This window comes from Salvelinus alpinus, chromosome 25 (assembly GCF_045679555.1).
Source record: "Salvelinus alpinus chromosome 25, SLU_Salpinus.1, whole genome shotgun sequence".
In the NCBI taxonomy this organism is placed as follows: domain Eukaryota; kingdom Metazoa; phylum Chordata; class Actinopteri; order Salmoniformes; family Salmonidae; genus Salvelinus; species Salvelinus alpinus.
Genome location: NC_092110.1, coordinates 30186458 through 30201308, shown reverse-complemented (window position 1 = coordinate 30201308; position 14851 = coordinate 30186458). Strand labels below are relative to the sequence as shown.

At 46.6% G+C, this 14851-nt stretch overlaps 1 protein-coding gene across 2 annotated transcripts in view; it reads left to right on the top strand.

The window, feature by feature from the left end:
* The window catches only part of LOC139553794 (protein ELYS-like), a 42825-nt gene extending 28176 nt beyond the window's left edge, over positions 1 to 14649 (top strand). For both annotated transcript variants that reach the window (XM_071366468.1, XM_071366469.1), the window contains 16 exons: positions 1075 to 1265; positions 1385 to 1529; positions 1663 to 1794; positions 2000 to 2147; positions 2289 to 2439; positions 2543 to 2635; positions 2885 to 3041; positions 3299 to 3517; positions 3657 to 4476; positions 4931 to 5036; positions 5128 to 5249; positions 7852 to 8129; positions 8308 to 10432; positions 10549 to 10649; positions 11010 to 11089; positions 13593 to 14649. In XM_071366468.1, coding sequence (XP_071222569.1) covers positions 1075 to 1265; positions 1385 to 1529; positions 1663 to 1794; positions 2000 to 2147; positions 2289 to 2439; positions 2543 to 2635; positions 2885 to 3041; positions 3299 to 3517; positions 3657 to 4476; positions 4931 to 5036; positions 5128 to 5249; positions 7852 to 8129; positions 8308 to 10432; positions 10549 to 10649; positions 11010 to 11089; positions 13593 to 13788 — 5064 coding nt within the window. In that variant the 3' untranslated portion in view covers positions 13789 to 14649. The remainder of the gene's footprint in view (positions 1 to 1074; positions 1266 to 1384; positions 1530 to 1662; positions 1795 to 1999; positions 2148 to 2288; positions 2440 to 2542; positions 2636 to 2884; positions 3042 to 3298; positions 3518 to 3656; positions 4477 to 4930; positions 5037 to 5127; positions 5250 to 7851; positions 8130 to 8307; positions 10433 to 10548; positions 10650 to 11009; positions 11090 to 13592) is intronic.
* The last annotated feature ends 202 nt before the right edge of the window (positions 14650 to 14851 follow it).

Genomic DNA, 14851 nt, shown 5'->3' with positions numbered 1-14851 from the left:
CCATAACTCAAACCTTGCATGTGGAATTTCTAATGTGTACAGTGAGTTATATTTCATAGAATGATTTGTTGGTAGACGGATTACCAGGATGTGTTCTCAAAGCATGCGCAGACCAACTGGCAAGTGTCTTGACTGACATTTTCAACCTCTCCCTGACCAAGTCTGTAATACCTACATGTTTCAAAAAGAGCACCATAGTCCCTGTGCCCAAGAAAGCGAAGGTAACCTGCCTAAATGATTACCGCCCCGAAGCACTCACGTCGGTAGCCATGAAGTGCTTTGAAAGGCTGGTCATGGCTTACATCAACACCATCATGCCAGAAACCCTAGACCCACTCCAATTCAGCACGTCTGTCACGCTGATCCTCAACACTGGGGCCCCTCAGGGGTGTGTGCTTAGTCCTCTCCTGTACTCCCTGTTCACCCACTGCTCGGCATCTGACCGTAAAGCGCCACAGAGGGTAGTGCGTACGGCCCAGTACATCACTGGGCCCAAGCTTCCTGCCATCCAGGACCTCTATACCAGGCGGTGTCAGAGGAAGACCCTAAAAATTGTCAAAGACTCCAGCCACCCAAGTCCATAGACTGTTCTCTCTGCTACTGCATAGCAAGCGGTACCGGAGCGCCAAGTCTAAGACCAAAAGGCTCCATAAAAGCTTCTACACCCCAAGCCAACAGATTGCTCAACAATTAATCAAATGGCCACCAGGAATATTTACTTTGTTTTTACACTGCTGCTACTCCCTGTCTATCTATGCATAGTCAGTATATAAATTACCTTGACTTAACTGTACCCCTGCACATTGACCCGGTACCCCCTGTATATAGCTTCGTTATTGTTATGTGATTTTCTTTACTTTATTTGTATTTATACTTATGTTTATATAGTAAATATATACATATATATATTTTTTTTCTTGAATTGCATTGTTTAAGGGCTTGTAAGTAATCACATTAAGGTACTTGTTGTATTCGGAACCTGTTGTATTCGGTGCATGTGACAAATTTGATTTGATAATGGTAGTGATTAAAATGGTTTCCTCCAGTTGAGCACTGAACTTTGACCCTCTCCAGAACTCCCTGGAGATGCTGCTGCACCCCACCACCACCCCGTCCCTGTGGGGCTGGCAGCACGATCGCATCCTGCAAGCTCTCATGTGCCAGGGGAAACACGGGATCGCCCTGCGCTACCTCCACGTTATAAAGCCCCCTCTCTCTTCCACCGCTCAGGCCCAGCTCTGCCTGGCTGTGCTGCTACACAACAGGTGGCTGTTATAAGTGTGTGTGTGTTTGCTAGCATCCGTGCTAAGTGACGGCATTGAGTTTTTTTCTTTTTTTTCTTCCTGGTACGGTTAACATGTCTGTGTAACCCCTCTCCGTGTAGGTGTCTGGTGGAGGCCTGGGCCATGCTGAGGCAGCACTCCAACAGGCTGAACACGGAGGAGTTGTTAAGGTTCCTCTACCAGACCTGTCAGGAGCTTGGCCTCATGAAGGAGCTGCTCAAACTGCCCCTGGGTCTGGCTGAACAGGTAGGATGCCTTGTTCCCCCAACTTTCCTTTCTACCAGGGCGAAATCACGACCCTGGCATACTCATCAATAACATTTTGTTTCATGTTGTGACAATCCCATCCCTGAAGATGTATCTGTTTGTGTGTGTGTAGGAGTGCTTGGAGAGGTTCCTGCAGGGTACAGGGGGTCTCCAGAACAGAGAGCTACTGATGATGCACTACCTGCAGCAGGCTAACTACGTCCCCGCCCTGCAGCTCAACCACACCCTCAAGATGAACATGGTGGTACGTACACATGTACATTCACTTTTATATAAACTCATGGTTTATTTCTACACTTCACCAATAAACAGAACATATGCTACTATAAATGTTGTCCAGGTTTTAGAAATGTGTCACCCTAACGTGTATTAGTTTTGATATGATGGTTGCATTGTGTAGTGTTGCTGAATTCTGCCGTTTCCATTCCGTTCATATATCTGTTCTCCAGAACGAGAGGGATCCCAAGCTGAAGGAGAGAACTAAAACCAGGAACTCAATCCTGGACCAGTACGGGAAAGTTCTTCCTCGGGTCCAGAGGAAGCTGGCCACGGAAAGAGCTAAGCCATACCACCACCCCTCCACCATCCTCAGAGAGGGTACGTGACCTCATCCCTCCTAGCTGTTAACTCGAAATGACACACAGACAAGATTCTTATTACACTGCTCTGTACACGCTTCAAGGTTAGATTTATGTTTTCAGCGTGACCCTTGACTTCGATAATGTGTGTTCTTCTTAGTGTCGCGACCACAGCCGCTGTCGACCATCGCCAAGCGGTCGGCCAATGAGAACGTGCTGACCAGAGCGGCGTTCATCAACAGCGTCCTGTCGAAGATCGAGGAGGTGTGGGTGGGGAAGAACCCCACGCCCCAGTCCTCCCCACTCAAGAGGTGAGACCCCAACCGCCCTGTCCCCAACCCACCCCTATCTGACTAAGATTGGATTTGATCTGTTCAATTGAGTTGTTTCCCTTCCCCTCTCTACGCCACCCAGCCCCAGGGCAGCCGAGGTGCTCTTCCCCTCCCGGGATCTGCCCGAGGCCTTCGTGGGCACGCCTATCACCATGGCCTCCAAGAGGAAGTCCAGGTACGGCACACACCGAACCTCAACGTGACATAATCCCACCTAACTCAGACTGTCACGTTAATCATACATCCTTGTCAATGCGAGGTTTGGGTGGAAGTTCTAGTTATGTGCATGTTTCTCAAATGTGTACATGTATGTGAGATGAGCTATAAATGACATACCGCTAGTCTTTTGTGTAAGAGGTTTGACATGATGATTTCAATACATGTGACATGCTTTCCTAACCCTTTCTCCTGTCCCTACCCCCAGGGTGCTGGACCTAGTGGTTCACCCCTCTCAAACCACCCCTCCAGAGGGGGTACGACCCCTGCTGACACCCCCCAGGGCAGCCAGCTCCTGGAACCCCCCCAAAAGCATCAACAAGGCTCCCGAGCTCAGCCTGCTGCAGACCCCACAGGTGGTCAAGGTAAGACCCAGACAAAGGGGGAGGGCGTCGACTGTCCCCACTGTCACACATGCTCCCACATCCTAGACACTGATGCTCACTGGCACGATGACTAGAAATCCCCTAGTTTTATAGCTTGGTTGGGAATGAACTCTTAACTCCTACTAGAAGTCACATGTTCCTGAACACCACTGTGGCTGAGACCTAAGCCTGCTGCAGTGGGTTGTCAACTGTGTGTTTGAAACTCCACTGACTGCATGGTTGTTTCTTTCCCGTAGCGAGCGCGAGCCCTGGCAACATCCGGTCCCTTGTTCTCGGCCTTCACCCCTCAGTCCATCCTGAGGAGCAGCCTGCGCCCCACCCCCGTGGCCACCCCCTCTGCCTCTCCCGGGCGCTCTATCACTCCCCCACTGCGCCCCAAGGAGAGCCGCATCACCTTCATCGATGAGACTGCCTCGCCCGAGTCAGAGAAAGGCACCCTCCACTGGAGCAACGGGGTAAGACCACTGGGCCTTATTTAGCAACATAACAGTGGAATTGAGATGTTTTTATTTTGAACAAACAAACTTTTCAGATACTTTACCCTTGTGTACCATGTTAATGATTTAATTAATTTCTATGTTTTGTTCTCTACAGATCGCAACCGAGAATGAGATTAGCCTGCTGACCAGAGGCTCTCCACTGTCGAAGGCTGGACCTGAGGCCTGGACCTCACACTCTGCTGACTATGATGAGGAAGAGCAGGAAGAGGTGGAGGAGGTGAAGGTGACACATGTGAAGTTCCTGCAACCACCGGTCCGCGAGCTCTCACCAGAGAGGGGAGAGTCTGAGAGTGGCTCCTCTGTCCAAGAGGTCGCCGTGGTAACTGCATTGCCTAGCACGTTGCCAGGACGACTCAGCCTAGGCTTGGAGACGAGCCAGGCCTCTGTCCTTTCAACGGACACCACCCTGGAGTTCCATGATGCACCTCTGCCTGAAGACCTGGAGATGGAGGCGCTTCAACAGCCAGCCAATGAGGTCACAGATGAGGAAGATGATGAAGTGGTGGTTAACCTCAAAACTCAAGCAGTACTGGAAGCCCCACTCTCAGGGGAGGAAGTGCAGCCTGCAGCAGCCAATGAGCTGACTCTCCTCCTGTCACTGGAGGAAGGGCAGAACAAGGACCCGGAAGTAAAGGAAGAGGCGGTCAACAGCGAAGTGGAGCTGGACCAGGAAGTAGGGGAGATGGAGGTCAGCCCTGAACAAGAAGAGCCTAAGGCTGAAAAGGAAGTTGTATTCCAACCAGGGGTCACACAGGCAGTAGAACCAACTCCTGACACTGAGGTGGTTGAGAAATCTAAACTTAACAAGGAAGTTATTGATATGCCCAACCATGAGCTTGAGGTGGAGACTGCCAAAGAGGATGAGTCTCAACCCACTGAACCAATGAAACCTGTGGATGCCACGGAACACACTGGTGAGGGTTCCACCCACCTGTGAGGACATCACTCAGCCAGGATCTTACAGCTGCTCCAGTAGACAAATTAAATACATTACATTCATGTCCTGCTTGGTTTCAGCTCTGTGTAGATGGTGTCAAATTATTCAAACCTGTGTAGTCTGAGGCAAAGTGAACACCAAAAATGTGTGTTCAATCAAAAACGTTAATGTTTTTGAGGAACAGTTTAGATTTTTCTCACTGTGCAAAGGCACAACTGTTCGAGGTGATATAGACTTTTATAATGTACAGAGGGCCTGTGAGGGGGAGCTCAGTGCAGGTAATTCCAACCACAGTGAGATGACGTGTCCAAGCTAAACCTACTTGCATCGAAATACTAAGCTTGGAAGAGTTGTACACAGACAGGACTGATCTTGATGCAGTTGATTTTAAACCTACGATGACCTGGTTGAATCCTCTCTTGCTCTTTTAGATCTGGATGAGTTTGTGGAGCGCCACCTGTTTGGCAACGATCTGTCTCCTCCCCTGACCCGCTCGGGCATCCACAAGGCTTCTGACAACTGGACATCCTTCAACAGGTATGTTCTGAAACGCATCCCAACAATATTGGTTGTGTATGTGCTTACAACCATTTATTGATATTAAACCTCCTCTCTCTCCCCTGGGCAGTGAGCCGGTGTGTGACGTGGTAAAGGAGGAGTCTACTCCTACAGCCGTCCCCCTGGCCCTCACCACCCAGAAGTCTCTGGCGTCCGTAGCCACCTCAGACCCCACGGGCACCGACTCCCAATGTGAGTGACCTCTCACCTCTTGCTCATGACCGTTTATTTGTCACATACATTGACTTCTAGGTCATGTGATCAGAGATCTAACACGGGCTCACTGTACGAGCTACAACCACAAAGGATTTAGTGTTTTTATTGGCCGGCAGCAGAATTGACACCTCTGGGCTAATACCGACCAATAATGGTCTGGAATGCTCATAATTAGAGATGCACGATATATCGGTGAACATATCGGAATCTGACGATATTAGTTAAAAATACAAACATCGGTATCATCCGATGTCTAGTTTAACTTCTCTGGGGCAGGTGGGACGCAAACGTCCCACCGGCCAATAGCCAGGGAAAATACAGCGCGCCATATTCAAATAACATGATATAAAAATCTAACTTTCATTAAATCACACATGTAAGATACCAAATTAAAGCTACACTTGTTGTGAATCCAGCCAACATGTCAGATTTCAAAAAAGCTTTTCGGCGAAAGCTTAAGATGCTATTGTCTGATGATGGCACAAAAGTAAACAAAGAGAGAAGCATATTTCATCACTGCAAGCACGACACAAAACGCAGAAATAAAATATAAATCATGCCTTACCTTTGACGAAATTATTTTGTTGGCACTCCAAAATGTCCCATAAACATCACAAATGGTCCTTTTGTTCGATTAATTCCGTCGATATATATATCCAAATGTCAATTTATTTGGACCGTTTCATCCAGAAAAACACAGCTTCCAACTTTCGCCAAGTCACTACAAAATATATCAAAAGTTACATGTAAACTTTACCAAAACATTTCAAACTACTTTGGTAATACAACGTTAGGTATTTTTAAACGTTAATAATCGATCAATTTGAAGACGGGATGATCTGTGTTCAATACAAAAAGAAAACAATCTGACGCAACTTTTTTTCGTAACGTGACTCTCAAAATATTTACTTCATGTGACCCTCATTTACGATAGCCCTACTTCTTCACTACACAAAGGAATAACCTCAACCGATTTCCAAGGACTGGTGACATCCAGTGGAAGCGGTAGGAACTGCAAGCAAGTCCATTAGAAATCTGGTGTCTCTAAAAAAACTAATTGAAAAGACAGTGACATCAAAAAAATACAAATTCTGAATGGTTTGTCTGCTACATAAGTTCTGTTATTCTCACAGACATGATTCAAACAGTTTTAGAAACTTCAGAGTGTTTTCTATCCAAATCTACTAATAATATGCATATCTTATATTCTGGGGATGAGTAGCAAGCAGTTGAATTTTGGCATGATATTTTTCCCGAAAGTGAAAATGCTGTCCCCTGCCCTCAAGAAGTTAATGCCGATGTTAAAAACCGATGTCAAAGGTACCGTGCATACATGACGTAATAACGGCACGTAACATTTTGCGCAACACAGCATTCCTAACCTAGCCCACAATGTCTGCTGTGTGGATCGAGGAGTAAGAACATTTCAGCGAGACAACTCAAAGGTGAAATCCAATAAAGCTAAGATAATGGGATTCATTGCCCTTGACAATCAACCGTTCTCTGTCGTGGGTGATGTTGGCTTTCGCAGACTGGTCGAGCACCGGAACACACTACAAACTGCACTATTTTTCAGATGTTGCCCTACCGGAGTTACACAGTAATAGCGTCACTGCTATTAGCTTCACGACAATCATACTTTGGAACGCCGTTTGGGTCTTTGCGTGTCAAAAAATTTATAATAGCACTGTCAAAGCTGTAAAGTCTGCAAACAAGCAAACACCGGCCACGAACAATGTTTACAATACCGCGTTGGTAATAAAGCATCATTTGTTCAACCGCAACTGGGGTAGCTAGCTTTAGCTTGGTACCTAGCTAGTACCAATACAACCAGCCTGAAAACAATGACCAGTAGAAACTGTGGTCATTTTCATTATTCTTAGCAATGATTTTGGAAACCTTGTAAGTATTAGCTAGGTTGCCACTTGTTCTCCTTTTTGAAATTGAACTTCAGTTCATGAACATAAATAGCTAACCAGCTACTTAACCCTGTTGCCCAAAGCTAACGTTATATGCAGCCAGCTAGCTTCATCTGGCTAGTGAGGCTCTACCTGACCGTGTTATGTGCTGTGAAGCTAGCCACAATAAGGATTAGGCACAATAGTGGAGTTTGCGGTTTGCCTTAAATAAAAGTGTTTCATTGACAGTGATGCAAATGAATACAAACAGTAGAATTGTGTGTGTGACTTATTTATCTAGGCAAGTCAGGTAAGAACAAATTCTTATTAACAATGACGGCCCGGACGACGCTGGGCCAATTGTGCGCCGCCCTATGGGACTCCCAATCCCGGCCCGGATGTGATACAGCCTGGATTCGAACCAGGGACTGTAGTGACGCCTCTTGTACTGAGATGCAGTGCCCTAGACGTGTGTGTGTGTGTGTGTGTGAACTATTTAACTGTACTGGAATGCTTAAAAGGCCGCTAAAAATGTAGATATCTGTTATCAGTATTGTTTTTTTTAGCAAGGAAAATATCGGATATCGGTATCGGGCAAAAATGTCATATCGGTGCATCGCTACTCATAATAGCTGTTACGTTTGGTCAGTGTGTTTGATGGGGCTCTTCCCTCCCTGTAGCTGTGGTGAGCCTGAACGACAGTGAGGAACTCTCTAGTTCTGTGTTGGAGGATGATGATGAAGTTGAGTCAGATGGTCCTGCTGAGCAGGACTCGGGCAGTGAGGTGGAGGTCATCGAGGAGGTGCAGGGGAACGGGAGGCAGCGAGCCCCCTTGCCGCCCCCCTCTCTCTTCCTGGACCAGCTCCCACCCCTGCAGCTTCACCCCCAGTTCCTGCCTGCCCTATCGGAGCAGGATGCAGCTGTGCTCTCATTGGTCACCACAGAGGCAGACCTAAAGGTAAAACAGTGACTGTCTTAGGATTTCATAACTCAGTCATGTAAGCAGTGTGTAGACCTAAATGCTGTGGATGACTGTTAAAAGTTGCACGTTTGAAAAGTGGGTTAAAGTATTTTGTTTTGTGATCGTAGGTTGTGCTCTATAAATGTTCTCATGCTTCTGTGTGTTTCCCCTACAGATGGTGGAGGATGACATAGAGGGGGAGGTGGTGATGGTGAGGCTGGGGGTAGGAGGAGACGAGGCAGAGGGGGTTTGCTACACAGAGCTGAAGCCCTCCACCACCCTGCTGGTTCCTCTGGAGCTGGTGGTGGGGCAGGCCCTGGTCGACGGCGCCCACCTGGGGCTCATTGAGGTGGGGGAAGGCAGCCAACCAGAGGTACCCACCTCTGGAGCCCACAGCAGCTTCTCTCTGATTCTGGAGGCTGAGGATGGGGATGACGATGCAGACACTGTACCACTAGAACCCAGTAAGCATCTGACCACAGAGGAGGCAGGTGGCACGTCTGAGACACCTGTGACCGACCCTGAGGTCATCTTCCTGGGCACGGACAACCAGGACACCCCCCTGGCTGCAGCTGAGCCCCTGCCGGAGCAGAAGGCTGAGATGAACACCATGGAGGGGATGGACACCTTGGAGGGGATCATGGATAGCTGGACGGAGGCAGAGACTGGTAGAACAGAGGCCATGTCGAAGGAGAATGTTCCTCTAGTCACGGACGTCCTGCCTGAATCCTTTGAGGCTAAACCAGTCAGATCAGCTGAAGATGTTGACACAGACCATGTAGAAGAGCCAGATGAGATCCCTGCTGACTCTGAACCAACCAAAGCAGAAGAGGCGCCACCAGTCCTGGATGAGAACGAGCAGCCGAACGGAGCGTTGGAGGAAACGGAAGAGATGACCATGGAAGAGGAGACTCTCTCGTGTGCTCGTCGAAAGGAGATGAAGGCAGACGTTGTTGAGCTAGAGGGAGATCGAGAGGAGCCCGTCTCTGTCCCTGCAGACCAGCCTCTGTCTCAGGTAGAAAGCAATGGATCCATCCAGTCAGACAACCATGAACCTGTCCAGGGAGAAGCCATAAGTGAGTTGGCAGCCATACTTGAAGAAGAAGCAGTTCAAACCGGAAAGCCCTCTATAGCCAGTGTGGAGGAGAGGAATCTGGACAAGACCTCCAACAGCCAGTCTAAGTCTGTGGAGGAAATCTCAGTGGGGGTCAGGAAAGCCCCGTCCACTCCGACGCGCAGGACAACCAACCAGAGGAAGATGGTGAAGTTTACCTCAGTGGAGGCGGAGAGGCCTGGGTCAGAGGACGAGAGGCCGGCAGGACAGACTGAGATGGAGACAGATGCTCAGGTCCCAATCACACCCAGACGGATCACCAGGAGCTGCCGGCACAGCCAGGACTTCGGAGTTCCCGTCACACCTCGCCGAAGCGCCCGGAAAACTGAATCCCAGCCAGAACCGGAACCTTGGAGAGAGCAGGAGGAGAGGAAAAGGGAGGAAGAGGTTCCGGCGGCAACTGTGGTCCACTCCAAGGCCACCCCGACCAAACGGCGCACTCCACAGAAGGCCACTCCGAGGACGGGAACCCGCCAGACCAGGAACACCCAGGTGGGGTGCAACAGAGAGCCAACAGCCATGGATGAAACAACCAACCAGGTGTCAGTTCCGTCTGTTACACGCAGCGCTAAGAAGAGCACAACTGGAACCAAGACCCCAGCCGCCCATACTCAGCCGGTGGTCCCCCAGACTCAGCCGGTGGTCGCTGAGGAGGAAGAGAAGGGGAACGATGAAGGGGCCAAACAGCCCAGCAGTCCGGGCAGGGTGACCCGAAAGTCAACACGTGCGGGCGTGACCCTCGCCCTTTTCACAGAGGAAGTGGTTGCCCTGACCCCTCCCCGCAGCCGGAGGAAGACGAGGGGCGAAGGCACCGCTGAGAAGACGCCCTCCGCACTCGCCCTGGATGACCCGCCCCTCAGCGTCTACCGTCGACCAACCAGGAGCCGCCTGTGGAGCCACCAGGAGGAGGACCTTCCCCTGTTGGAGACGCCGCTGGAGGTGGGCTCTGGAACGCCGGTGGCCGACGCCCTCATCCAGAGACTCCGTGACGAGGAGGTCAAGAGGGAAGTGGTTGAGGCCCCGGTCATCACAGAGATGGTGAGAGTCAAGAGGAGAGTCACCACGTCGTTGGGTCAGCGGCCGCCGTCTCCACTCCCGATGGGAAACATGATGGTGCCCGAGGCCGACCAGGGAAGCCCCGTCAGGGACTCGTTCATCTACTCACCACCTCGGAGGAGAACCAGAGGTAACTGGCTCCTCGTTTTTTAGCACATTTGCCTGTCAGACTTTGTGGTTAGAAGAGGAAGGTTATTCTGTGGTAGTTCTGGCTTTCTTTCACGCCTTTCATCTTCTGGCTGATAGGTAGGAGAGTAGAGTCTCCCGGTCAGAATGACGTGTCTGCGCCTCCTGTTACTCGTACCAGGCGACCGGCGGACACCACTGCAGCACAGCCTGATAACGAGGTTAGTTGATCACGTCCTTTAGACTGATGTTAGACAAGACAGGACTGGCCGGTTCCATTTGCCTCCATAGACCTCCTCCCTCAGCCACTACTTCAGTGTTCACAGGTTAAAATGGACTGTCTAGGTTTACATAATATGGTGGAGATGATTACTCCGCCTAGCCCTCAAATACGATAACTGGTGCCTTTGGCATATTGCACTCAGCTATCCCATCCTCTCAGATCTGTGAACACAGAGGCAGTGTTCACAGATGCATGGTGATTTGCTACATGTCAGGTTGGTGATTTGCTACATGTCAGGTTGCTGTTAGCTAAAACCATATTCAAGCTTAGTCGCTGACTATATCTTTCTATTGCTCAGGAAAATAACTCATCAGAAGACGATGTGGAGAAAGAGACGGCTGCTGCTAAAACCAAAGCACCCAAAAGGCGAACAACTAAGTAAGTTCTGTTGACATACTGCCATCGGCATTCCTCTATTCAAAGCTGTCTTGTGTATTTCTTCCCCTAACTGTCCAACTGTCCTCAGAATAACACTCCATCTGCAATGTGAGTGCTCAAACCCCGCCAGGACTTGACATTAGCTCTTGTCCAGGACAAGTAAATAAATTGGTGGACAAGAAGAATATACCCGTTTTTTTTCTCTTTTTTTTTATCGCACAATATCAAACAAATACACAGATCAGAATTGCATCAGAGGGGCCAACATTGGAATAATATTCCAATCTATTTTCATGTACATAATAAAAGCCTACAGGTCAAAGTGTAGGTGATATGCATATTGGATATGATATTGGATAGGATAATTAACATTAACGTCTAAAGTCTTGATTCTGTTGACATACTCCAGGCATGGTTTGTTCAGATCAAATGGTCACAAAACCGGAGAGTGAAGGACAGGGCCTGTTGCGCACCGCACATCACCCAACTTGAATCGGAGCGGAGGTGGTCAGCATTTCGAAACTATTTAACCATAAACTTAATTGTTTAAAATATGGACTTTTTGTCATTCAGCATATTATTTCAAGGTAGCCTAGCCAAAATACGACAATATAAATGTTGAGGGAATTATTTAATAAACATGTAGTATGCCATTTAAACCAGCATTTTACTCTGTTCTATTTATTGGTTTTCAAAAACATTCTTTTATTGTCCTGCAGCAAAAGGCATAATCCTAGTCATTAGTAACCCGTGCTAGTTGATGATAATCCTAGTCATATTAGGAACCTGTGCTAGTTGATGATAATCCTAGTCATATTAGTAAACTGTGCTAGTTGATGATAATCCTAGTCATATTAGTAAACTGTGCTAGTTGATGATAATCCTAGTCATATTAGTAACCCGTGCTAGTTGATGATAATCCTAGTCATATTAGGAACCCGTGCTAGTTGATGATAATCCTAGTCATATTAGTAACCCGTGCTAGTTGATGATAATCCTAGTCATATTAGTAAACCGTGCTAGTTGATGATAATCCTAGTCATATTAGTAACCCGTGCTAGTTGATGATAATCCTAGTCATATTAGTAAACCGTGCTAGTTGATGATAATCCTAGTCATATTAGTAACCCGTGCTAGTTGATTATAATCCTAGTCATATTAGTAACCCGTGCTAGTTGATTATAATCCTAATCATATTAGTAAACCGTGCTAGTTGATGATAATCCTAGTCATATTAGTAAACCGTGCTAGTTGATGATAATCCTAGTCATATTAGTAACCCGTGCTAGTTGATGATAATCCTAGTCATATTAGTAACCCGTGCTAGTTGATGATAATCCTAGTCATATTAGTAACCCGTGCTAGTTGATGATAATCCTAGTCATATTAGTAAACCATGCTAGTTGATGATAATCCTAGTCATATTAGTAAACTGTGCTAGTTGATGATAATCCTAGTCATATTAGTAGCCCGTGCTAGTTGATGATAATCCTAGTCATATTAGTAAACCGTGCTAGTTGATGATAATCCTAGTCATATTAGTAAACCGTGCTAGTTGATGATAATCCTAGTCATATTAGTAACCCGTGCTAGTTGATTATAATCCTAGTCATATTAGGAACCCGTGCTAGTTGATGATAATCCTAGTCATATTAGTAACCCGTGCTAGTTGATGATAATCCTAGTCATATTAGGAACCCGTGCTAGTTGATGATAATCCTAGTCATATTAGTAACCCGTGCTAGTTGATGATAATCCTAGTCATATTAGGAACCTGTGCTAGTTGATGCGTCTTTCGGTCTCCTCTTTCTTAATGTCTAAAATATATTTTTAATCTGTCACATGAAGCCACTAGTGTGTGCGGTACGTTTTTGAAAACAGTTTTTTCTGCTAACTGCATTTTAGAACATTTATACTTAGCCTACAGCCATGTGCTCATTGTTGAGCTGCTTATATGAAGAAAATCAACTTCATCAACAGTTTAAGCTAAACGGTCTGATCTGTTTCATCAGCCTCGTTGCGTTTACATTTGAATATGTGCAGTGGTAATATCAATGTTGGATCTGTCGTCCCACAACCGTCCCAGAGTCTGTTTTGAATTGTAGACATGTTTTGTATGGGGCATTCTTTATTTAATTAACATGTAAAGTATGTGGTTGTAGTGTTGCAATATTTTATAGCCTACCAAGGGTGGCCAACCATACTCCAGGAGAGTCTTGAAAAGGGGCAGTGTTGTGTTTTGAGACGGGCTTGAATATGCAAAGAATCCAATGGGCAGTATAGTCTACATTTTTGTTTGATTCTCTACCGTATAAAAAATATAGTACGGCATTTTATTTTGTAAAGTGCTGTTACAGACATTTTAGAATTTTTTGGGTGACTGGAGGTTCTGTCCTATTTGTCCAAAGCACAAGTGGCAAAAAAGTTTGTCGTGTCCTGCTCACTCTCGATCAGTTTGTTCCAGAAGTCACGAGATGACCTTTTCTCTCTTACTCTCCCCCAGACCCAATGCAGCGCCCCCTCCCCCAGCCAAGGTGGATTTGATCTCTCCTATGCCCAGCCCGGCCGAGCCTGCCCCGCGCGCCACGAGGAGGCTGGTGGAGGAGAACGACGCCACCGCCTCCCGGATGAACCTCCGACGCAAACGAGTGCTGGAGGCAATCTTCCCCAAACCAGTCACCCGCAGGAAGAAACTATGATCGGATGCCATTCTAGCCCTGAACAAACTACAGCATCAACTTGGAATCTTACAGACTGTCAGAACTCATGGGGTGGATCTCCTCGTCTCCTTTCCTTCAACTGCCCTGAAAAATAGGTCAGGGGAAAGTAGTATGGTGCCTGCTAGGTATTTGCTTTTTAATACGCTATAACGCAGATGAAGAAAAGCAGACAGAGGAATCCATTCTAGAGATGCATCTGTGGACTGGACTCCTAACTTTACTCTGAGGAAACTATTTTATCCATATTTTCTTTTAACGGTTACAGCCTGTTTTTTTGTATTTAAGACAGACAACCAGTGGAGAACATTTTTTTAAATGAATTAAGCAAATTTAATTGGATATTGATATAATAATTTTATATAAATTATTGTTATGTTTACAGGGCGGAAGACTGAGGGACTTGAACACCAAAAAAGTGTTTTTTATTTCTGGAGAATTCGTAAATTTCTATAAATTGATGCGTATGTAAATAGTCTCTTTTGCCATGTTATGAATAAAGTTGAATACTTGTGAATGATCTGTTTTTAATTTTAGTGTTTTGAAAATGTTTGGCTCATAATCACGATGCCAATGTCAGCCTTAAGACAATTATTTAACAGTTAATTGCTGTTTTTCGAGTGATTTTTAATTTGCACTGATTTGGATAATTTGGGCTTATTTTCCTGTACTGTATCACTAACATGTATATAACCTACACAGTGAATCCACTGGGGCTGATGAGGCTTGTTGGCTTGTTTTAAGGTCATTTATTTGACCAGCATAACATGCCGATGAATGTAGAATGTCTTATTTTCCATGACTGCTCTTTGACAATACGGTAAAGCTGAAGTATTTCATTGAGACTGTGGAGTTCTTGTCTCTGTCCAATGTTCTGCTCTCACCAGAAAGCAATAAGAAGCAAGTACTAAGACTTGATCCTAGTTGACTAGAAACCTTGATTGTGTACATTTAGTAGTGGGACATGAGTATTTGAATTTTCCCATTTTGACTTATGACCAATTTAGGCTCAGGGTCAGATTGAGCTAGATAAGACAATTGAAAT